The sequence below is a fragment of the Garra rufa genome, chromosome 19, assembly GCF_049309525.1.
Source record: "Garra rufa chromosome 19, GarRuf1.0, whole genome shotgun sequence".
Taxonomy (NCBI): domain Eukaryota; kingdom Metazoa; phylum Chordata; class Actinopteri; order Cypriniformes; family Cyprinidae; genus Garra; species Garra rufa.
This window is the reverse complement of record NC_133379.1, coordinates 43,678,663-43,703,838: the sequence shown is the minus strand read 5'-3', so window position 1 is coordinate 43,703,838 and position 25,176 is coordinate 43,678,663. Positions and strand designations below refer to the sequence as shown.

The 25,176-nt window shown below is 36.7% G+C and overlaps 1 protein-coding gene across 1 annotated transcript in view; it reads right to left on the bottom strand.

Moving 5' to 3' along the window:
* Nucleotides 1-3,779: 3,779 nt before the first annotated feature.
* Nucleotides 3,780-25,176, bottom strand: part of LOC141292139 (NAD(P) transhydrogenase, mitochondrial-like) — a 36,845-nt gene continuing 15,448 nt past the window's right edge. Inside the window, exons 9-15 of the mRNA XM_073824089.1 lie at nt 24,719-24,879; nt 22,144-22,323; nt 19,670-19,829; nt 16,277-16,358; nt 8,217-8,335; nt 8,019-8,134; nt 3,780-5,259 (exon numbers count right to left, since the gene is read on the bottom strand). Coding sequence (XP_073680190.1) covers nt 5,119-5,259; nt 8,019-8,134; nt 8,217-8,335; nt 16,277-16,358; nt 19,670-19,829; nt 22,144-22,323; nt 24,719-24,879 — 959 coding nt within the window. The 3' untranslated portion in view covers nt 3,780-5,118. The remainder of the gene's footprint in view (nt 5,260-8,018; nt 8,135-8,216; nt 8,336-16,276; nt 16,359-19,669; nt 19,830-22,143; nt 22,324-24,718; nt 24,880-25,176) is intronic.

Genomic DNA, 25,176 nt, shown 5'->3' with positions numbered 1-25,176 from the left:
ACGGTTCGTTTTAACTGAAGCTTCACATTCAAGGGAATTTAGACAATAAAAGTATCTTAAAAGGACACTTGAACTGTTTGTGTTTCTTAAATGTCAGGCCTAACAGCGAGGATATGGTACGACGAGGGTTGGACCTTGTCAACATTTATCTTTATTTTAAGAGTGAAATGGCTTGGACGAATGCTTTTAAGAGCGTCTGCACTGCAGCTTGGAGAACGGCGTCTGGAGTTACTGTTTGTGCACGGCCATCTCCTGTGTTTTAAATCAGAGTAATGTTCAGCCAGCCAGATGATGAAAGGGATTTGCATGCGCTGCATCTGGTGCTCTGTGTACTTAAACTGTTAAAAGAGCCAAACAGGTGGAACAGGTGGGCATGATTCAAGACATATAGAGAGATGATCAACTGTTAGACATCCCTTTTATCTGCAGTCACAGTTTCCTTTTGGGGATTAAGATAAGATGCCACCATACAAACAAAGAAAGTCTGTGCACGCATAAAACTTTTTAGCACAACTTGCTAAGTCATGTGTCACTGCTTATTACTGCTCATATTTTAGGCTAAAGATTTGAATGAGGAGAAATGTTAACTTTTTAAATAGCAAATTAATACCCATAGACTTACTGTATATTAATTGAGTATTGATCAGTGAATTCAGGGCCGCTGCTGGCCAAATGGGTGCCCTAAGCAGAAATTTACTTTTGTGCCCCCTCCCCCAAATATTACGGAAGTTATTTTTGGTCAAAAAGGTAAATAAAGAGCGAAATAGCAAGATCAAGAGCAAGAGTTTTATCAACAAAAAAGAGTTACCTCCAATGGCTATGATTTTATTAATACAGTTGTCTGATTGATTTAATAATCTCAGAATCATACAAAAAGGAAATTAAGCAGTTTTACTATGATAAAAACCATGGTTATCTGCCTTTTTATCTATCTTTCTATCATATCCATGCTTGTAAATTGTGTTTTATAGAATATATAATATTTGTATTTGTCTGTATTTTTGTAAATATATTTTTATTCTGTGTTTTTACCTGTACATGCACTGTACATGTGGCAGTTTTGACAATAAAGCAGACAAGGGTTATGATGTCCATATATTTTTGTTGAGGAAATGATAGGAAAGATTATGTAAACATTTTAATTAAATGTTTGGTCAATATTAAACAAGGAATTCGATCATCATGTAAGTGTAACAACTGTATTTACCAGGCCTTTGGTGCCCTTTTCAGGCATTTCTATTAAAATTGTAATGTAAACTGTTACTTTTGTATTAGATTATGTATTCTAACACTGTTATTTAATGTCACCATATGGTCATTATTAATCAATAATCATAATTGCCTCTGTGTTTTAATATAATGCATTTTAAGTCATTTTGTTTACTTAGATCTGCTTGTATTCATATTAAGAAAGATGCCTTAGTCGTGAAATTATTACCGACATTAAAACACTATTAACGTTGACAGAATAAAATAAAGTTTCACAGGATTATGAACGTACCTAAGTGATGCACGGGCTTCATCTTGGGCTTTTTTTTCTTTCGTTTCTCGGCGGCGGACTGTTGATGTCTCTTTCCAGGACCAGGCATATTGTTCATCAATTATTATCATCATTTTTGGCCAAATAGGCAGCCGTAAACAGAGGTTAAGGCGCGTCGCTGCGCGTCATCACGTGTGCTTACTAGCCTACTCTGCGTTCACAGAAAATGCAATATAGCCTATACGTTTATATTTTTGTTTATTTGTATATGTATATTATTAATATTAATTTATTATTAAAAAAGGCTATATAAAAACTAAAATAAATAATAATAAAAATAATAAAATAATAAAAATATTTTTTTTGAGCAGCTGGGATGGTGCCCCCCTGGGACTTGGTGCCCTACGCAGACTGCGTACTCTGCGTATAGGGAGCGGCGGTACTGAGTGAATTACTACCAAGCAACTACATGAAATATCCTACCTAGCCTCTAATCAGGGGTGTTTCTTCCAAGGAGTCTCCTCAAAAATATTGGATGAGGAAAAAAAAATTGTAATGCAAAAATACAAACAAAGCCAGTATTACTAAATATACCAATAAAGTGTATAAATCACTTGTTTTTCTAAAGAAACATTGTCCAACAGCGACACCAGCAGGTAAAGTTACAGCGGGAGTCTGCGTCTCTCTGCGTTTGAGGTTAAAAAGTATATAAATGGATTTTTTTACAAAATAACTGATCATTTCACTAGATAAGACCCTTCTTCCTCGGCTGGGACAATTTAGAGCCCTTTGAAGCTGCATTTAAACGGTTTTTTTATTATATTTAAAACTCGGGGCACCATAGAAGTCCACTACATGAAAAATCCTAAAATGGTTTTCTCAAAAAACAATTTCTTTACGACTGAAGAAAGACATGAACATCTTGGATGACAAGAGGATAAGTACATTATCTGTAAATTATTGTTCTGGAAGTGAACTACTCCTTTAATACAGCATTGAGGTCATGCCGTAACATATTGGTCTTCTACCGGTCACACAGCTTCACGTTCAAGTTTGGTGAACTCTAACCTGTGAATTTGTAACACAGCGAAATGCAAAACTTCACATGAGCCTGCCATTTCGCTCTCCTACATCCGCATGCATATAAATCAGTCAGCTGAATGAAAAGTATAGTGTTGGATTTTGGCATGCAAATGTTCACAATTTGCATGAACAGTTCCAGAGAAACCCAATGATTCCCTTCAAAAAGTTAAATGCACCAAATATTTGTCGAGCATTCAAAATTACTCAAACACTGAAAACTGCAAAGCTTTGGTGTTCTCAGCTGTTTTCTGTCAGAATGACTTTTGGCCTGGTCTTCCTGGTCACCAAATTTTGTATGCATGTGAATGCCAAGAAGTTTCCAGTGAGGACCACTTTGTGAACACATTTTTATGCTGATGGAACTAGATCAGGCTGTATTTGCAATAGAGATGTAGGTTATCAACAAAGGAGCATCAGTGATGATCTCCAAGAATGTAGATTTAGTAACCCAGTCTAGCAGGGGAAAAAAAGCCACATCCTTTGACATCACAAGAGACAAACCACACTGTAATTGTCACAATTGTGGTGAAGGAACACTGTGTGCCTAAGCTAGCTCCAATCATATTTCATCTGGTGTTTTTCAGCACTTTTAGCACTGGAGATAACTCGTAAAGCAATGAAACAGTCATGAAGGCCTATTTAATCTGCTTTCAGCACGGTTAAAGAGAAAAAACGAGCAGAAACATCAGGCACATGCATTAGCGTGACCACAAACATCTACAAGACCCTCCAGGATACTGAAAGGGCTGGAATTAAGAGAGATAAAGCGCATAAAGTGCTGAAACTGATAGACGGACCAGACATGGAGAACCAAAATTGAATGAACTAGTAATGGCTGGAATGTGTTTTTCCCACTATGTCACAAATGGCCCATATCTTGCCTCAAAATAGCTTGTTTGGACACTTTGAAGCACTTTCCTAACAATCCCTCACCTCTCAAGAGAGATTGGGAGAAGGTGCGTGAAGATACCATCATGTCTGAGTGCCACTTGTTGCAAAGGTGAAAGAACCCACATGGACCTGAGATCAGAGAAAACATCTCCACCCTTAAATGAGAGGGAAAAACTGACAATGGGTAATCACTGTCACTTGTGCGCAGATAGTCCCTCATCAGAAGATGCAAAAGGCTTCTTCAACAGCCCAATCTAGGCATTGTGGCGCCCGCAACACCCAAGACATGCGATATTGAGAAATGAATGACCGTTCGTGCCATCGGTTCTCTTATCAGGATGTTTATTAAGAGGGATGCTCTGTGATACAGTGGAGAGAGAAAAAACATTTCACAGTATGACATTAATTCCTCACCATGGCACAATGAAACATTTGAAGACTCGCCCTCTATTCCCTCCCATGTATTGCGGCAAAGCAGAATTATCAAAGTATTGTTTCTATGCAAGAACCTGTCTATACAAAAAACATCCTGAAGGAGCGGGAGGGAATGCAAACCCGATAAATACTTCCTTTCCCTTGCAGCAATTGATTCCCTTACGCTCGACTTATTTTTCACATAATAAAACAACCTGAATCGTTGAAATTCAGCATCTAAATCGCGAAGAATATACCACCTTCCTACATCCACGAAATCGACATCCTCGAAGAACAAACTACACGTGCCCCATGCAGCCCAGCTCGAGGCAATCGAGAGGAGTGTAAGAGTGGGGAAGTTAAGGATTGTTTTGGTCGAGTTGAAACTGTGGAGAGGTAGGGTTGTTGTAATGGTCTGTCTTGGTTCCTGCATTTCATAAGATCTACTCCTTTAGGTCCCGGTGGGTAAAGTACAGTACATCTGTTCAAATTCCTGTCAAATACTGTGGAGGATTACTGCTGGGAACAAATTTGGGAGGACAACAGGGCAGATATACCTCACCGCTACAGTGACATTCGCTTGAATTAAGAGTGGTTGGGGAATACAAATCATTTTATGGAGGAGCAACAGGTGTTTGGGATTCTGTGCGTAAATCTTCAGTGATATTAGCTGGGACTTCATCTCAGCAGCGATCCTTCATGCTATTAAGAGAAATTTGGAAAGCTTGGGAATGGTCCTCTGAAGCTGCATCTGAAAAAGTCGATTCCTTACTTGGAACAACACCATATACCACCAGCTGGTCACTTAAATGCACATGGTAAGACAAAAAAGAAAATTAAGCAAGAAAAAGGGAAAAAAAACATACAGTTTCGAGTTCATGGCTTTCAAACATATGTTACCGCTACCAAAAAAAGTTTAGTTTTTAAAAAACAGATTGCTGTGCTATATAAAACCTGATCTATAATACATACTAAACCAGATGATAACTGGTAAGATTGCTTTATTAATGCTAATTAATGAGATTCTGTAATGCTTTTTTTCCCTTTTAAATGGGGGAGCACATTTAATTAACAGAAAAACAAGTTGGAAATACTGAACTACCTGTATCTACAGCAAAATTGAAATGGGCATCAAAGAGCTTGATCCTATTAGTGCTAATTTATATCTAAGGGGTTTATTGGGTTTGTTCGATCTCCTCGTCTCCGTGACTCATCTGGTGCAAAGCAAGGTCAGATCTTCTCTTTCCTCCCTAGCCCTCGCGGACCTTGGCAGACAGAGCATCACAAGTCTTCTTGGCATCTCCCAAAAGCATGGCTGTGTTTGGTTTGTAGAAGATAGGGTTGTCCACAGCGGCGTAGCCAACTCCCAGAGATCTTTTCATCACGATGACCTGGAGGGATGAAAGCAGAGGCTGAAGGTAGCTGGAAAAACTCACATTAAATAAAATTCTGCGCATTCCCTTAAAATTACCAATGGAAAAATCCAGCTAGTATAAACTCTTCGACATTATTCCTGTAATAACATCGCATGCACCTGCACGTGAAATGGCGGAGAACGGTTTTAGGATTCGTACAAGAGGGTGCAAAAAGAACCCATTGCTTCCAACATGTAATGGTTATTTAAGTATCTTCCATTTACAAAATTAAGAGTCATTAGTGTCTTGAACACCAGTTTTTAGGCAGAGCCGTTTCTGGGAAAATCGTCGAGAGCAGCGCTTTGATTGGGAGCATCTGTTTGGGAAGGAGGAACACTTGGTAATTGAATAAGTAAAACCAGAGAGGAGAGCCCTTGCCGCTGGTCTGGCTTTAGTGTTATTCAATACACTGAAAGATATTTGGAACGAAATGACCCTCATCTTGAGACTTCAAAATCAGCAGGCGGATCCTTTTAATATTATCATCTGTCCCTCAAAAGGCCTGCAGATGTTTCAATGCCAGCCAGGTGATGGGAACGGCTTTCAGACACACCCGTCTCCTTGTCTCAAAGTCTCACGTGACCACTTTACCCAGGCTCAGCATCCCCCAGGACAGGACAACATCCTTTTGTTAAATTATTCATAGAGCAGCTGGTTTCATTTGGGCATGAGGTTACACATGAAGGTCTTTAACAAGGCTGGGAGCAATCAGTTGGGTGGATGTTGCAGGAGATTGAGGATAACAAAACCAACGGAGACGATCGGCAGCATCACTACATTCGTAGTTGGTCGAGTTCTCTCGTTGAGACTTGGCTACACATCCAAGTTGCTACAAATAAGGAAGGTCTTGGTTCAAAGTTTTAGCGTTTGCATAAGTCCATATGGAATTATGGAACAGGTTAACAAGCTACAAGTAATTACTCGTGGGAGAAGGTCGACGGTTTTGCACATTGGCGAACGTCAAGCCCCAGTACGCCGAGTGATTTCCCTAGAGAAGGTCTGGCCGCAATGGGCCTGTCATGTGGTGAGGCGCACCAGCCCCACATTTTAGGGAAAGTATCGGTCGGATGCTCTGAAATGTCATCATTCCAGAACAAGCGAGTCAGCGCTAATGAAAGCAGCGTGAGGCTGCCTTGCTAGTGATACACCTGGACCGAAGCGTGGTTACAGTGGGAACCAGCTGTGGGGATGGGATGGAGATTTTCATATCGCTCTGGGTGGGAGAATGAGGGATGGTCTGTATTACAGTGCTTGTGGGCAATTCTTGCTATCTTGGGTTTTATTCCAGCTAGGCCATAAAAGTAAAGCCTGATACATATGGAGTACGAAGTATGTCATGTACAGTTTCAGGACAATAAGGTGTTTTCGAAAGAAGTCTCTTAAGCGTAACAAGACTGGATTTTTTTATTTATTAAAAATATAGTAACAGTCATCATGTGAAAGATTATTTCCAATTTAAAATAACTGTTGTATTTTTATACTTCAAAAGGCATAGTGTTATATATTTTGACTTGTGTACTTGCATTACTTCCAAATGTTTCCAAGAATGTTTAATTCCAGAGAAATTTGAACTTTTTTTTTTATAGACGTCAGACTTGACTTTAGACTCTGACCTAAAATGACTCTCAAGTCCTGACTCGACTCGAGAAAAAGGACTTGTGAATATTTTAAAAGCAACTCAAGTCTTTTATCCTTCAGAACTTACATAACTTATATTCAAAAGTTGGACTACATCCGCACCCCAGCATTATTTTAATCTAAAGCCAAACAAGCTCCGTGCGCTTTCTCTTTTAATCTGGACACGCGTCTGCGCCAAATTTAAGAGCTGCAGATGACGCGGTTATTTTAACAACAACAGAAACATGGTGAGCAGCAAAATTATAGATTACTTTTTTACTAAAACAGCAGAAAAAACAATGCTGCAATCTAGTTATTTTACTTACTATTTATCTATCATTAACCTATGACTTTATTCATCTGTAGGCTAAGAACATTTCAAAATAATCATGTGATTGTAATTGGGAATATTGTTAGGATGGCTGGGATAGAACTTAAAACTTTTAAACAGTTGGTTATCTTTCTTTTCTGCTCAAAATGAGAACGTTTTGATTATTGCAGACATTTTTAGTGGATAACGCTTTTAAGTAAAAAGTATAGATTTCAGGAGAAAAACAATGAATTTTTTGTCACATGGCTTCGCATGCATCTAAATGTAAAAAAAAAATTTTTTGGTCCAGACCTCTGCTTGGAAAAAAATATATTGGAAATTTAATTGAATACCCCAGACTTATTTCAAAATTAAATACTTTTTTGTATGGTTTTGTAATATTTGTTACATATATATTCTTAAGTCATGGTAGATAGGACACTTATTATAGAATTTGATTGTAGAAAAAAAAAGTTGAACATGGTAATGGATTAAAACATAAGTAACAGGCCAGATGTACATTAACCTTACATCTTAACACCTCTTTAAAAAAAAAAAAAAAAAGAGCATAAATCATATATTTTATCTATAGCCTATTTAAAAAGGTGACGTTGGAAGGCAGTGCAATGACACGGTCCGTTACTCTACTTAAACTCTTATTTCTCTTGATTTAAACATTCTTGGAAACATTTGGGAGTAATGCAAGTACATAAGTCAACAAAATATAACACTATTCTAGAGGATTTTGGATATTTTAAAATGGAAAAATCTCACACATTGTGCCTTTAACAACTAATAAGATGCTCACCTGCTTGGACTTCCAGACTTCCAAAACAGGCATGCCAGCAATGATGGAGTTGGGGTCCTCCTGGGCCGCTGAGTTGACTGTGTCATTAGCTCCAATAACCAAAACCAGGTCAGTTTCTGAAAAGCGATAATGGAAAGCACAATTATGGATTTTATGTCTACAAATAACACCAAAAAACATCAAAAATGCATATCATACCAGGGAAGTCGTCATTGATCTCCTCCATCTCCAGCACAACATCATATGGCACACCAGCTTCAGCCAGTAGAACGTTCAGCTGGCCTGGCATACGACCGGCCACAGGGTGGATTCCAAACCTGAACACACACACAGATAACACAGATCACATGACCTCTTAGATCGCCTGATACACATATGGCATCCAAATAAAGCACTTTCCGGTCGTGCAGGATGACTCTTCATACAGCACGAGCTGGAGTCTTTGAACACGGTTACGCAGGAGTGCTTTAGGGTAGGGGTCAGGGTGTTTGCAAGAGGTTAAGAGAGAAGGAAATAAGCAACGGCTGAAGGTATCTTTTTAATGCCAAAGGTAGTAAAGTGCATGAACTCGGGGGAAATGGCTTGAGGAAGACAAGTGGACCCCCAGGGCACGTGGGCAGCTTTACGACTTCACTGTAAAAACCGAAGATCACAGCCAACAGACTTAGAAGAGACACAGGAAGTGATACGCTTGCCTTTTTTAACCAATGTAATGTTTGTGCTCCATTTTTATTTGAGGTTTAAACTGTTTTCAGGTTCAATTTAACTCACACTACCAAAATGTAACCAATACTAAAATTGTGTGCTTATTTTGACAGAGCATTTATTAAAGACAAGAATTTCATATTTTGTGTAACTCTTTCACAGCTTCTAAAAGAAATAGTAGGAACATAAATAAAATAAATACAGTCAAACCAAAATGTATAGACACCTCCAACATTACTTACATTATCACATTATATTCACTATAACTTAAAAAATAGTAATAAAATATGACAAGAACTCATGAGTTAAGCTGTGTCAGAACAAATTCATCTTCATAATGTGAGAGAACTTTGATAGAAAGGCACGTAACAAAACATGGTCAGGTCAAAGTGTCAAATCAAATTTTTGGTCCCAAATTTATCAATTTTACCGGGTAGTCAACTGTATGAAGAATTTTTGGGTATAATATGTTACAGTTTACTTTATTTTGCTATCCTCAGTTCATCATAAATTAGCTATAGTGTACTCCACCCACTAATAAAAAATAAAATAAAAAATTATATCTGGTGTCTTAATAATTTTAGGTTTGACTGTAAATATAACATTCTAATCAATCAATCAATCAAAGTAAATAAAAGAAGAAATGTAAGAATACAAAATATATTTAAAATAAAACCCATTTAAAACCCCAAGAGAAAGTTTGGAATTTGTAATAATTAACATATTATAAATATAATTTAAAACAACCTTACAGCTTTCATTAACAGCATTCAATCAGTGAAGCATTAATTATTTTATTAATTATAAAACTAACTACTTAAAAAAAAAAAAAACACACACACAGAGGGGCTCAAAATTTAATACTTGGGAACTAAAATGGTAGAATCAGCCATTCTTAGAAAACGTTCTCAAGTAGTTTACTTCATAATAAGTACATTTCCAAAGTATTCAGGCCAATTTGTGCAACATATTTATACACTATTTGATTTCATATATTTTATTTTGCACTTCTATTGTTTTCTCATCCATTTAAGGCAGCATTTCCAAAAACATTGCTAAAAAATGTAAACTATCAGATGATATTGGCCAGTGTTTAATCAAAAAAAAAAGAAAAGAAAAAAAAGATAATCTCGTGCATGCAGTTGCTTTCCATCAAATCAGACATCTGTTCATCAGTTTCTGTCACGTAAACTCATTTATCAAATAGGGAATGATCGTGGGAACATGTTCAATAATCAACTACGAAGAAATATACTTCAGCGTACAGGCCTTGAAACTTCGAGACATGGAGTTTGTCAATCAACTCTGACGCTGGCTTACATAAGCCGCAGCTGCGTGCGCAAAACAGTCGGGTGGACGACGGGTCCAAGCTCGGTTCTACCATCCAAACCAGCCCCACCATCCTGCTATTCTCATTAGCATCGCACCGTGTTAAACCAACACGCGCTCTGAAAATAACCGCGCTTCTTTTCAACCACGACCTTCCAGCCCAGAGGAGATTCAGACTGCTTTCCTGCCCAAACTCACGACTCCTTACAATGAACCGAATCTTTCCAACTCTTCCCCCAAAGCAAAAACTAATGTAACGATCTTATGGAAAGACAGGCAGACTGAAACTTAATAGAAATGATAAGACGACGGGTTACACGGTTTCAGTTCTACCCACTGTCCTCTCGACAAGGCGACATCCCGAGCCAATTATACCAAAGAGAACGAGGGAGAGAGCGGCGGGTGCGCTACCTAATCTGTCCACTCTTTGGCCACCCATCTCCCTTTCTAATCAACTGCAAATGCTCTAATTGGCAGCAGCTGTTGGGCTCTCAGATCAAACGAATGAACAAAAATTACACACGCTTCCGGTCTGCATCTCTCCTCCACAATCACAGTGCCCGCAGCTCTAGAGCGAGAGAGAAAACAGGAATCTAGCTTATGCGACAGATCTGACAAGGTGGCAACTGAATGATATAAGTTGACAATTGACTGTTTAAGTACCCCACAAATTGCATTATGGGAAACGGTACTGAAGCTCACAAGAGAGTGGCAAGGAATGATAATCTAATGCAGCACGCAACTATCTCCATCATCGGCAATGTGCTTTTGAGAAAAGCACGCATGGCTGACCACTTTGTGACCAAGTTGCTGACCAGTACTTCATGTCTTAAGTGTATGAGACGGGTTGGCTGCACATCATGATGTTCTGGGACTGATTAAAAAGCATTTGTGTGAGTGAGTGCCTTCATGAAAAATGCTGAGGGAATCTTTAAGTCACAGATGATGCCGTAATTGGTTCGTATGACTGCCAAGAGTGTGGTGAAACCAGGCTAGTGCCAACAACCACTATCTAGTGGGAACAAGACAACACATGAATTGACACCATCCAGTGATAGAATAAAAAAAGGGGCAAAGGAACAGCTAAAATGGAACCACAATGGTCAGTTGTAGCCTTGTGAAGAGTACATTCAAATCAGATGCCCGTTTACAAAGGACTGCCAACATCTTTGGCCTTTTTGCCAACTATGTGCTACTTAGCATCTTTAAGCTAGGCCCAAAAGTACCTAAAATTGTCCCTACTGACACATTTGGTGAAGTTTCGGTAGTGACATCATTGTTTTTTTAAGGGTGTTATTCCATAAAAGTTAGTTTTTATGCGTTTAACTTTTCAGAACTGTGCTAGCTAACAATGTGCTGATTAGCATCTTTGAGGTAGGCTCAAAAGCACCTAAAATTGTCACTACCGAAACATTTAGTGAAGTTTCAGTAGTGGCATCATTGATTTTTTGGATGTGATTCCATAAAATTTAGTTATGATGTGTGTACAACTGTTCAGAACTGTGCTAGCTAACCATGCGCTGATTAGCATCTTTAAGGTAGGCCCAAAACTACATAAAACTGTCACTACTGAAACATTTAGTGAAGTTTCAGTAGTGACATTATTGTTTTTTTTAGGATGTTATTCCATAAAATTTAGTTTTTATGTGTGTACAGTCGTGGCCAAAAGTTTTGAGAATGACAAATATTAGTTTTCACAAAGTTTGCTGCTCAACTGCTTTTAGATATTTTTTTCAGTTGTTTCTGTGATGTACTGAAATATAATTACAAGCACTTCATACGTTTCAAAGGCTTTTATCGACAATTACATGACATTTATGCAAAGAGTCAGTATTTGCAGTGTTGGCCCTTCTTTTTCAGGACCTCTGCAATTCGACTGGGCATGCTCTCAATCAACTTCTGGGCCAAATCCTGACTGATAGCAACCCATTCTTTCATAATAACTTCTTGGAGTTTGTCAGAATTGGTGGGTTTTTGTTTGTCCACCCGCCTCTTGAGGATTGACCACAAGTTCTCAATGGGATTAAGATCTGGGGAGTTTCCAGGCCATGGACCCAAAATTTCAACGTTTTGGTCCCCGAGCCACTTAGTTATCACTTTTGCCTTATGGCACGGTGCTCCATCGTGCTGGAAAATGCATTGTTCTTCACCAAACTGTTGCTGGATTGTTGGAAAGAAGTTGCTGTTGGAGGGTGTTTTGGTACCATTCTTTATTCATGGCTGTGTTTTTGGGCAAAACTGTGAGTGAGCCCACTCCCTTGGATGAGAAGCAACCCCACACATGAATGGTCTCAGGATGCTTTACTGTTGGCATGACACAGGACTGATGGTAGCGCTCACCTTTTCTTCTCCAGACAAGCCTTTTTCCAGATGCCCCAAACAATAGGAAAGAGGCTTCATCTGAGAATATGACTTTGCCCCAGTCCTTAGCAGTCTATTCGCCATACTTTTTGCAGAAGATCAATCTGTCCCTGATGTTTTTTTTTTTGGAGAGAAGTGGCTTCTTTACTGCCCTTCTTGACACCAGGCCATCTTCCAAAAGTCTTGGCCTCACTGTGCGTGCAGATGCGCTCACACCTGCCTGCTGCCATTCCTGAGCAAGCTCTGCACTGGTGGCACTTCGATCCCGCAGCTGAATCCTCTATAGGAGACGATCCTGGCGCTTGCTGGACTTTCTTGGACGCCCTGAAGCCTTCTTAACAAGAATTGAACCTCATTCCTTGAAGTCCTTGATGATCCTATAAATTGTTGATTTAGGTGCAATCTTAGTAGCCACAATATCCTTGCCTGTGAAGCCATTTTTATGCAATGCAATGATGGCTGCACGCGTTTCTTTGCAGGTCACCATGGTTAACAATGGAAGAACAATGATTTCAAGCATCACCCTCCTTTTAACATGTCAAGACTGCCATTCTAACCCAATCAGCCTGACATAATGATCTCCAGCCTTGTGCTCGTCAACATTCTCACCTGAGTTAACAAGACGATTACTGAAATGATCTCAGCAGGTCCTTTAATGACAGCAATGAAATGCAGTGGAAAGTTTTTTTCAGGATTAAGTTAATTTTCATGGCAAAGAAGGACTATGCAATTCATCTGATCACTCTTCATAACATTCTGGAGTATATGCAAATTGCTATTATAAAAAGCAGCAACTTTTCCAATTTCCAATATTTATGTAATTCTCAAAACTTTTGGCCACGACTGTACAACTGTTCAGAACTGTACTAGCTAACCATGTGCTGATTAGCATCTTTAAGCTAGGCCTAAAACTACCTAAAATTGTCCCTACTGAAACATTTAGTGAATGCGCAGTCACAAGCCAAATGTGGGATGTTTTGTCAAAAATGAGTATAAAAAGTATACTGAAGATGTTATGATAGTGTCTGGTTCAATGTATATTCAAACTAATGAATCCATAACTTTGAAAACAGTACTTTTGGCCTTTTACAAAGAATAATTGGATTTAAAATGCAACAAATCTCATAAATTACACTTAAATATTGTTAAAAATTTAATCATTATCGATTTACTTCTGAAAAGCAAAAACGGTCAATTATAACCCTTCTTATCAAATGATTATTACTGTGTTTCGGTAGTGACAAATATTTCAAAACTTTCTGAAAATACAATATGAGAATTAACTGCACAATTACCAGAAATGTGTACCTTGAATATTACACAATTTGTATACATACAAATCTGTTAAAAATAAAAAAAACTACATAAAAGTTAATGGCTTGCTCGCACCAGGTATTATAGACCACTTGGTAACACTTATGTGTGGCGACCTAAGTTAAAATCTGTCCCGACAGTCTCAACATAAGAAGCTTTGACGCTGTGTTACAAGTTCATCTCATCAATATAACAAATACTGAAAGCGCATGGTTGTTGAAGCATCTCTAGGGTCAGGCACACAGTCTTTCCACGCCCTGCAACCTGAGAGGCGTCGCCGGGACTGTGGAAAGTATTGCGTAGCCTCCACCTGTCGCTCTGCTCTTCACCGGCTCTTTCACAGCACTGGGAGGCCTGGGGTACACTGTGCTCTCAGATCACAGGGCATTACACGTACACTGGAGAGGCAACAAAAGCCTCAGACAATAGAGCAACTGAATGACGATATTCAAACGCACTCTTTGAAATGGAGGAGTCTGACATACAGAGAGAAACAGAGAGAGAAGGCTGCCATTCAGAGTTTCACCAGACTGACCTGCAACTAGTGAGTTCAAACACTCACCCAGCAGCATTGACAACACTCAGACCCCCTCAGAGAGACCAAAACTTACACAGACTAAACTATAAGGGGTGTTTCCTCCGAGGAGGCAAGGGAGGCAGTGTCTCCTCAAAAAAACTGACAAAAATAAAAGTGCAAATATTACAAAATATAACTTGTATCGCCTGTTTTCCTAAAGTAAAACTACCTAACAGTGACACCAGCAGGTAAAGTTAGAGCAGGAGCCTGGGTCTCTCCCGCTTTCCCTGAGCCCATTGAGTTTTAACAGACTCCCTAAAGCGTGCAGTGGGTTTGGTGGGGGGTAATGATGAGAAAGAATGGGGGAAAGTCAGGTGAGATGAGGAAATGCCTCTATCATGATATAATGATTGGATGTGACTGGTTATGATCAGCTGTGATTGGTTGATGTGATAAATCCCGCCTCTCGTGTTTTTACATGTTATGTGTTCACAAATCAGTCTGAATGAACAATATAATGGCGCTAATGGGAAGACTAATCAAAAAAAGTAAACTCCTCTCACACTTGGATATAAGCACTTTGTTATATCTACAAAATAAGACTTAAAATGAAAACATGATCTGTGGGAGTTTTTAGTGAGTAATCAGCTTGGTGAAATTCTGCGTCTGTGACCAATATTTACTGAGTGCTGTTGACTGATTGTTCCTTGTTATTTGATTAATTGTTAAAATAAAATCTATCGTTTAAATTGTAACTGGCTTGAGTTATTATTTTAGAATAAATGTAAAATGCTTTAAAAAAAAATAAACTGATCTGATTTATACTTGGTTTTAATAAATAGAATAGCCTATTAATTACACTGTTAATGTAAAAATACAATACTTTCTATTCTGCTAGTGTAAGTAATGTTTATCTAACCAAGAAAATGTGATTGAAACATGAATTTACGTTAAAAAAAATATGTCAGAACTTTCACCTCTTCAATTGTGTATATGGGTCAAAAACGTTAAGATGTCCACTTCAAAAACAAAAAAAAGCACATTAAATGTAAGTAAAGTGTCTAAGGTTTCAAATTAGTTTTTGCCTAATAAAATGTCACAATTTGAGTTGAAATGTGTGTGTTCCGAGTAACAATATTCCTGTGAAAATTCAAACAACATGCTTATTTTGACTTGTACATATTAAAATATATTAAAGAATAAGGATACCTATGATACCTAGGATAGTAGCACATTTTAAAAATTAGTATTTGGGGTGAAATTCATCTTTTAATGTGTCATAAATTGATTCTTGTAAATATGCCTGACAAGACTGTTACACTAAATGGCATTTTAGTGGGTGTCTACTATAAATTAGGGAAAATGTATGATATTTATTTTTTGCTCAGAAAAACAAAAACAAAAATGCAATTAAATTAAACAGAAAACTTTTTTGGGGTGGGAAAACCAACAACAATTTAAAGCAGTTTTACACTTATTGTTTTTATGCTTAAACCCTTTTTCGTCTTTGACCCATATATATCAATGAATTTATTAATTATTTTTTTTAAAATAAATAAATAAAAATAACAGAATATTTAACAAAATACAAATTGATTTAAAATATGAATATAATTTTTTTTTTAAAGGATTAAATAAAGGATAATTAATAGATAAATTACATTTTGACAGATAAAAAAAGGGTTTCTACTTGAGAAACATTTTACCCAGTGAAAAAAAAAAATCTGGTTAGAAATTAGAAGTAAAGCAATAGAGAGAAAATTAAGTTTTAAAGCTCGTTTTAAAGACTGGGAGAGTGAGGATTTCGGAAAAGAAAGGGGAGATTCCAAATGTCATCCAGTTCAATAATTCATAGGACATTGTTTACTAATAAGGGGTGTCCTGCATCCGCCACTGAGATGAATGGTGTTAACAGATAGCTTTCTCCTGGTATCGTGGATCTCGTGGTGCACACGTGGCTCAATAAAGGTGTCAAATAACAGTTCAACAGTAGAGATTTGAAAACGACTGTAGATGTTTGAATGTTTCTTACCTGACTTTCTTGCCCTGGTCAGTCAGTGACTTGACAAGATCAGCAATAGGATACTGAGCTTTTGCTGCACACAGTCCATAACCTGAAGTAAAAGACACAGCAATTAAAAGGTTGGAACACACCTAAGCAGCCGCTACTAATATATGAAGCCTTTGGATTGAACTCTGCATGATCCTGACACATTTTTATATTTTTAGTCATCATACCTCACCTTTTTTCTAAACGTGTCATGTGAATTGATTTTACTACAATAAATAATCCCATCTTATAAACAATAGGAAAATTGTTTTAAAAGTAAAACAAACAGAAGAGCTACTCCTACTCATTTGTAATTCACAGAGGAAATAATTCAAACTTGAAAGACCTGCTTGATTATAAACAAACAGTAAAGGAGGAAATTGCTTCATGTTGAAATACATCTTTGATTAATCTAAAGGCAGCATTAGAATTTGTAATAATATTTCACAAAAGTGTTTATTTTTACACCCCTGGTGTAGTTTGAAAGCAGTGCAAAATTAGCTGAAGTGGGATCAGAAAAAAAAAAAAAAAAAAACACTGTGCAACAAAGACAAAGACTTATCAATGCGTCACCAATAACCAATTTAGCACTACAAAGTAAGAAAAACGAATATAAATTCCTCACGCCAGTCAGTTTAAAGCCTCGGTTACTGCTGACACCTTTTGATAGGCTTGTCACAACAGCCTTCAAATCCTCCTGCTTAAACAAGCATGTCACGGTGTGTGCCGACTAACCCTCCTCGCTCCTAATGATTTCTTTACAGCACTTTTTTTTTTTTTTTAAACAAAAAGACATTTCTCCTTGAGAAAACAGCCATGGTTGGCAAACTCCACGCTTAAACAGAAAAGTCTTAAATGTTTTCACAGCTGTCAATCAACTAAACTAACTATGACTACTTAAAATTATACGAAAATGCGGAAATGGAAACAAGGCTATTGCTTACTCAGTGTAAAGACTGAGCAGTCAAGGGAACCCCATTCAAAATACACTAAAAGGACAGACAACGCAGTGGAGGTTGATGGATGGATTTAATGGTGAATGAGGAGAGAAAACTTAAGTGGGTTCAATTACGTGTTATTTAGCTGTCCAGGGCTCAACAAAAAGAATGGACTTATCATTTGGCACCTTTCATGATTTGAACAATGTGAATTCTGCAGTTGAAATCAGGTTAACATTATCTAGCTGGCTAGATAGACTTTTGAAGCATCACTTAGAATAGAATTATAAAGAACTATAAACAAAACAGTATATATTTTGATAATAATAATAATAATAATAATAATAAAAAATGACTAATGTATTTATGTATACTTTAAGAAATCAACATTAAAAATCTGAACTATGGATCTAAAAGAAAGTTAAAAAAAATAATAATAATCACCTCACACAAAAAAATAAGAACACAAAACCAGAAACAAAAAAACAAATAAGTAAATAAATGAAACAAAAACGGGAAAGAAAACACACAAAAATTAAAAATCAGAAAACAAAAACAAAACAAAAAACTAAAACAAAACAAAAAGGAAAAAAGAAAACAAAAACAAACTAAAATAAGACAAGAAAATAAGACAAAACGAACTAAAAAACAAAACAAGAAAAACAAAAGCCAAACAAATAAAACAAAGGAAAATAATACAACACAAAAAAGAAAATAAGACCAAACTGAAAAACAAAACAAGAAAAACCCAGAAAAAAACCACAAAAAAGCTAAACAAATAAATCAAAGGAAATAAGACAAAACAAAAACAGAAACAAACAAATAAAACAAAGGAAAATAATACAACACAAAAAGAAAAAGACCAAAAAAAAAACCTAACTAAAAAACAAAATAAGAAAAACCCAGAAAAAAAATACATCAAAATGGAAATAAGACCAAACAAAAACAAACAAATAATCAATACAAACAAAAAACAAACAACAAAAAAACCCTAACAAAAAAAACTGAAAAAAAAAGAAAAACAAACAAACAAGAAAATAGAACAAAAACAAACAAATAAAAAGGAAATGAAAACAAAAATAAAAAACAACAAAACAGAACTAAACTAAACTAAACAAAAACAGACAAGAAAACTGACTAAAAAGAACAAACAAAATCTAAATTAATTAAAACAAAAAGGAAAAACAAAACAAAAATTAAAACAAAACGAACAAAAACTAAAATAAAGCAAGAAAAACAAACAAAAATAAGTAAAATAAAACAAAAAAGAAAGCAAAAAACTAACAAAAAACGGAAAACAAAATGAAAATAAAACTAAACTAAAACAAAGAAAAATGTAAATAAATACATTCATAAAATAAAAAAAATAAAAAGCAAAACAAAAACTAAGAAAAACTAAAAACTAAAAACAAACAAAAAAGTCTTTTTTGTTAGGCCCTACACTGATGGAGAATATAGGCTTTTGAACCTACAATCTTGATTATGCTACCAAAATCTCTCACATCCCTCTGTGGCTCATACCAACAGACCACGGCTTCACGATGCTCAAGTCTGTGCTGTCAGTAAACATAGGGCTGTCTCAGACATCTTGGCAGTGGCTTAACAGGCAACGGTCAAGAGGGAAAAATCTGGATGCCTCAGAGCGTGTTGGACGGCCATTTGTTTTAAATAAAAGGGCCGTCTCTGTTGTGCTTGGCCCTGCAGTCTTGTTTACTCTGGACCGTGCTGTTTATTATCATTTCTCCTTTTCTTTCTGTTCATATTCCCACATCTAATCGCTCATCTTTTCCACTGTCCTGTCGCCTCCAAGATCTCGATCTTCTCAACCTGCTGTCGGACCATAAAACGCAACTATAAAACAGTCCGTGGAGGAGAACAAAGCAGCGTGAGAGTCGCTGCCGTTGCTGGAGGCCGTTACGGAGGCCCCTGCTAAGATAGAACCAGTCACGGTCCAACCAAAGTATTTTCCAACTGAACTTCTATTGAAGGTAAACACAGTTAAAGTTCATCTGACACATCCTTCTCAATCAGTCAGCTGTATGTGGGCAAAAGTAACAAGGCGCGACCTCGCCAGAAGAGATAAACCTGACATCACCCTCCGCAGCTCGGCTCACACGAACAATGCCACGGGAGGCCAACCGCCAACACGCACAACAGACAGATAAAAAGAGCACACAAATGTGTCTAGGGCTTCAAAAAAACGAGTGAGAATTTAAGACCACCTTAGAACAAGTCCCAGCAGGCCTCAGGGTGCACTCTGGGGGGTTTATCCCGCACAGGAGGGGTCAGAAAATTACCTGTGATGTAATGGGGGTGAAGCGAGGTTGCTTTAACAGACATAACATAAAGGATCGTTTGAAGTCGCTGACGGTACGCTCCAGATCTAGTTGAAACCAAGGGGTTTCAGATGTATGAGGCTACAAAGGGCCTCCATTACCTGGGACGATGATGATATTGTGAGCCTCCTTGATCATCTCCACCGACTGATCCACGTTGACCTCAGTGTGGGTACCTGTGATCTCCATGGGCTTGCCCGTGCCGGTGGATGAGGTGCCGTAGCCACCCAGAATGACGTTTGCCAGTGAGCGGTTCATGGCCTGGAGAGGAAAACAGTATGCACAGTATGAAAAAAAAGTAAAAAAAAGAAAATGAGTGTCCAAATGACATTTAGACTTTATTAGCAGGATATTAAAGATAGCCAAAATGACTCGAGCGGAATTTGCATGTGAAGGAAAAATAAAAGCGGGTACATGTAAAATAATACCATTTGTCCAACCTAAAACTAAACCGTGGTGTTGAATTGTCAAGTCCCACTGGGGTGCAAGCCATGGGAGCCATTATAACAGGAACATCCAGTCTTTGAGATCAAGGTTTTTAAGACTCGCACACATGTGTTCTGTAATCTAATATTAATTAAGTTATGCACAAGTTGTTTCACATGACCTTTTATAGTTTTGATAAGTTAATGGTCTGTGTGATGAATTGATCCACTGATCAAAATGAAGTATTTGCTCATTTGAAAACAATCACTGAAACAGAAACAATAACATTAGCATTAGAAGCACCTGAAAATCTAGTAAATAACTTTAAGACATAAACTGCCGTTCAAAAGTTTGGGATAAGTAAGATTTGTAATGTTTTTTCAAGAAGTCTTTTCTGCTCAAGGCTGTTTACTTGATTAAAAATGCAGAAAAAAAACTAATATTGTAAAAAAAAAATTGTGCAATTTAAAATAGTGGTTTTCTATTTTAATATACTTTAAAATATAATTTATTCCTGTTATGCAAAGATGAATTCTCAGCATAATTTCTGAAGGATCGAGTGACACTGAAGACACAGTTGCGTTAATTATTGCTTAATATTTTTTTGGAACCCGTGATATTTTTCAGGATTTATTGATAAATAAACATTTAAAAGAACAGTATTTATTTACAATAGGAATCTTTTGTAACAATATACACTACCGTGTAAATTTGTGGTCAGATTTTTTTTCTTAGAAAGAAATAATACTTTTATTCAGCAAGGATGTGTTAAATTGATACAAAGTGATAGTAAAGACTTATATTGCTAGAAAAGATTTATATTTTGAATAAATGCTGCTTTTTAACTTTTATTGATCAAAGATTCCTGAAAAAGCATCACAGATTCAAAAAACAAAACAAAAATTTTCAAAAAAATCACAACTGTTGGCAGCACAGATAAAGCAGCATATTAAAATGATTTCTGCAGTTATAGCTGATAAAAATTCAAATTTGCAACAAAAATAAATTATTTAAATGTAGAAAAAAATAGAAAACTGTTATTTTAAATTGGAATAATGTCATGATACACACAATACAGTCACAATACAGAAATAAAAGATGCATTAAATTGTTTAACTAAACAGCATTTATTTGAAATGTAATTTTTTGTAATATAAATGGGTTTTTTAAACTTTCCATTAAACTAATCTTGTAAAAATCGATAATAAAAAAAATTTTCTTGAGCACCAGTCAGCAAATTAAAATGATTTCTGAAGGATCATGTAAAGACTGGAGTAATAGCTGCTAAACATTCAGCTTTGCCATCACAGGAGTACATTAAAATGGCAAAGTTATTTGTGACCCTGGACCACAAAACCAGTCTTAAGTCGCTGGGGTATATTTGTAGCAATAGCCAAAAACACATTGTATGGGTCAAAATTATTGATTTTTCTTTTATGCCAAAAATCATAAGGAAATTAAGTAAAGATTTTTTGTAAAATTCCTACTACACATATATCAAAATGTAATTTTTGATTGGTATTATGCATTGTTAAGAACTTAATTTGGAGAACTTTAAAAGTGATTTTCTCAGTATTTCGATTTTTTTGCACCCTCAGATTCCAGATTTTCAAATAGTTGTGTCTCGGCCAAATGTTGTCCTATTCCTAACAAACCATACATCAATAGAAAGCTTATTTATTGAGCTTTCATATGACGTATACATCTCAGTTTTGTAAAATTTAACCTTATGACTGGTTTTGTGGTCCAGGGTCACATTTTAGAATTGTACTAATATTTCACAAAATTTGATGTATTCTTGATAAAACAAAAGCAATTTCAAAAACTAGTAGTGTACATTCATATATAAATTAAAATAATACATATTTAAATTTAATGTGTGTATGTGTGTGTGTGTGTGTGTGTACTTATTTTATTTTTTTTAAATAACATGAAACAGTAATATAAATATAATATACATATATATAAAGATTCATAAAAACAAATTCTATAAAAAAAATTTATTTAGCGCTTATGCGCTGAAGCAAATAGCTAACAGCAACTACAATGTTCAGACCACCATTCAGAATACAATATTAAGCCACAAACTACTTCATAAAAAAGAGATGGGAACAAAACCATGGAGTGAATTTGGAGACTGTAAACTTACCACACACATGATGTAGGAGAGGATAGCTCCAGAAGAGCCAATGAGGGCGCCCACAATGGTCAGCAAGTTGTTATTGAGCAAGAAGCCTTCAGCGCAGAGGGCCCAGCCGGAATAGCTGTTTAGCACTGTGATCACCACGGGCATGTCGGCCCCTCCGATGGCGGCTGTCAGGGTCACGCCCTACAAAGAAAACGAAAAGCGGGGTCAGAAAGAGGGTCAGAGAGAAAGAAAAGGGTGGAGATCAAAGGTTACGGCGATGACAAGTGAGCAAAGCGCAACAGTAACTCGATTCTAGCATTTAAACAAAAAGAAAGTCCACCAAAAGGAAAAATCACAAGCCTGAGGTATGAGCATTGTACACACGGTCCGTTTTTATGAAACGAGTCGGTTCATTTCCACACCGGGTGATGATGCAAATTGGAAATGTGATATAGTGCACACCAGAGCAACATATTTCACACAGATTTGGTTGCAATGGGCTTCAATTAAGGCATGAGGTGTTTGTCAAAACACAGTATTCGTTTCACTCGTCCATGATATCATCCCTGTATTATTAAACAATGTACCTTCCTCAGGGAACAGGCCTAAACAAAGCCAGCTACCACACATCATGTAAAAAATACCTTCGAACAAGCAGAAAGACGGAGACTTGAAGAATAATTGCTGTAAAAAGAGCCAGACACCATACTGCAGGTGATTGTTTATCTTTATGGAGGTAAAAGGAGCTGTATAAAAATGTCAGCTTCCTGATTATTGACAAATGACGAAAGACTCATGACGCCAATGTTTACCAGGACTCCGAAAGCCTTCCTTTGAAATATCATGATTGTGGTTTACTTCTATCTGTCATCATATGGTGGTGTGCTTTTATAGATTATATAAAATAAACAAATAAAACTAAAGCCAAAGGGATTGGGATTTAGGTTTCATGAGCTGTAGGGTTTACCCAAGTCACGCCGTTCTGAAATGCAGAATACAAGTTGAGTATGCTGTAGTTGCAGACACAGTCTTTTTCAATTTCTGACCTCACTCAAATTTGTAATCTCTACATCCTCATACCAAGACTAAGTGGAATACTAACCAAATGTGCAATTTTATAAACAACTGTCCCTACTTATGATAGCAGTAGGCCAATATATTGGCTGATGAATCATGTCATATTTAGACAAGTCTCATCAACGTTTCAGAGTAAATACTGTGGAAGTCAGTTTTATTGTGCACTTTTTAATGGCACAATAAACAGTATTTTTACACTATTGCTTTAAAATCGATTAATGAATCGATAATTGATTAATAACATCCAAAATAATATATACATATACATATATAATTTATACATATACATCCAATAGTCCAGAAAAAAAATGCAAAAAAACACACTTTCTTCCCTATTACTATTTATCAGCATAATTTTAGAGAGAAGTACAAAAACTGAAAGAAAAAAAAAAACTGTAATCTGAGACTTTAAAACCCTACATATTTAAAAAACAAACAAACAAATACAAAAACACATTATTAATGTTACTGATAATAATAAAAAAATTTCTTCAATTCAACATTTTGGCCAATAGTTCAAACTAGGGTTGGATCGATTCGATAGACGATGCCATCGTCCATCGCCGATGGCCGATAGACATCACGATGCTGAGCCGGCATCGCGATCCTCCGCCCCGCCCCGCCTCGTTATGAATTAATTATTTAACAACCACCATTCCCTCAAAATCTGCTTACACAGTCTACGACGATCGTCCATCGCGATGTTTCACATTAGACATCGTACGATGCCAAATTGGTCGACATCGCCCAACCCTAGTTCAAACAATGATAATTAAGGTTTTTTTTTTTTTTTTACAAAACACACACACCTTAAAACAAAATATCCTAAAACAAAACAAATAACAAAAACACCCTAAAACAAAACACCCTAAAATAACAAACACTAAAATAAAATAAAATTACACAACGCCCCAAAACACTCCTTAAAAACAAACACCCCAAAACAAAAACAGACAAAACACCCTAAAACAAACCAAAACACCCCAAAATAAAACCACCTAAAACAAAAACACCCTAAAACAAACCAAAAACACCCCAAAATAAAACCACCTAAAACAAAAACACCCTAAAACAAACCAAAACACCCCAAAATAAAACCCCCTAAAACAAACCAAAAACACCCCAAAATTTAACAAAAACACCCTAAAACAAATAAAACACCCCAAAACAAAACACAAAAACACTCTAAAACAAAACACCCAAAATAAAACAAAAACATCCCAAAATAAAAACAAAAAATCCTTAAAAACAAACCCACCAAAACAAAAACAAACAGCCTAAAACAGACAACAAAGGCCCCAAAATAAAACAAAAATAACACCCCAAAACAAAACACCCTAAAAGAAAAACACCCCAAAACAAAACCCCATAAAACAAAAACACCCCAAAACTAAAGAAAACACCAAAACAAAACACCATTAAACAAAACAAAAACACCCTAAAACAAAATCTCAAGAAATTAAAAGAAAACCTGACCAAATAAAAAAATTTAAATCGAAAGACTGTGTGAACCCCTTACCATGACAGCAGAAAGGGCAGACACGGAGCCCAGGCAGGTCAGGCCAGTGGTATAGCTTGGATCAAGCATGTAGGGGATCATGCCGCCCACACTGGCTGCCATGAGAGTGGCGTTCAGCGCATGACGACCAGGAAGCATAAGGGGAGCCGAGTTCAGGAGACCTGCACGAGGAGGAGAAATCGAGTAAGAAGAGCAACACAAAAAGTGGGTTAGCACGTACACCGGACATCATGTGCTGTTTGGGAACACGATGAGTGAAATAAAATTAGGGTGAGAACTTCTTGGAAACGAGAAGCTTGTTTGAGTTGTGCTTTAAACAAAAGTACACAACTGCATGTCATGTTGTTAAAGTGCACTTTAAGCAGCTGCTAGCGCTCTGTAAACTATAATAATATGTACGAGACATATCATCAGCCTGAGACAAGTATGTGTGCACAGGAAAAACTCAGTAGGAGCTG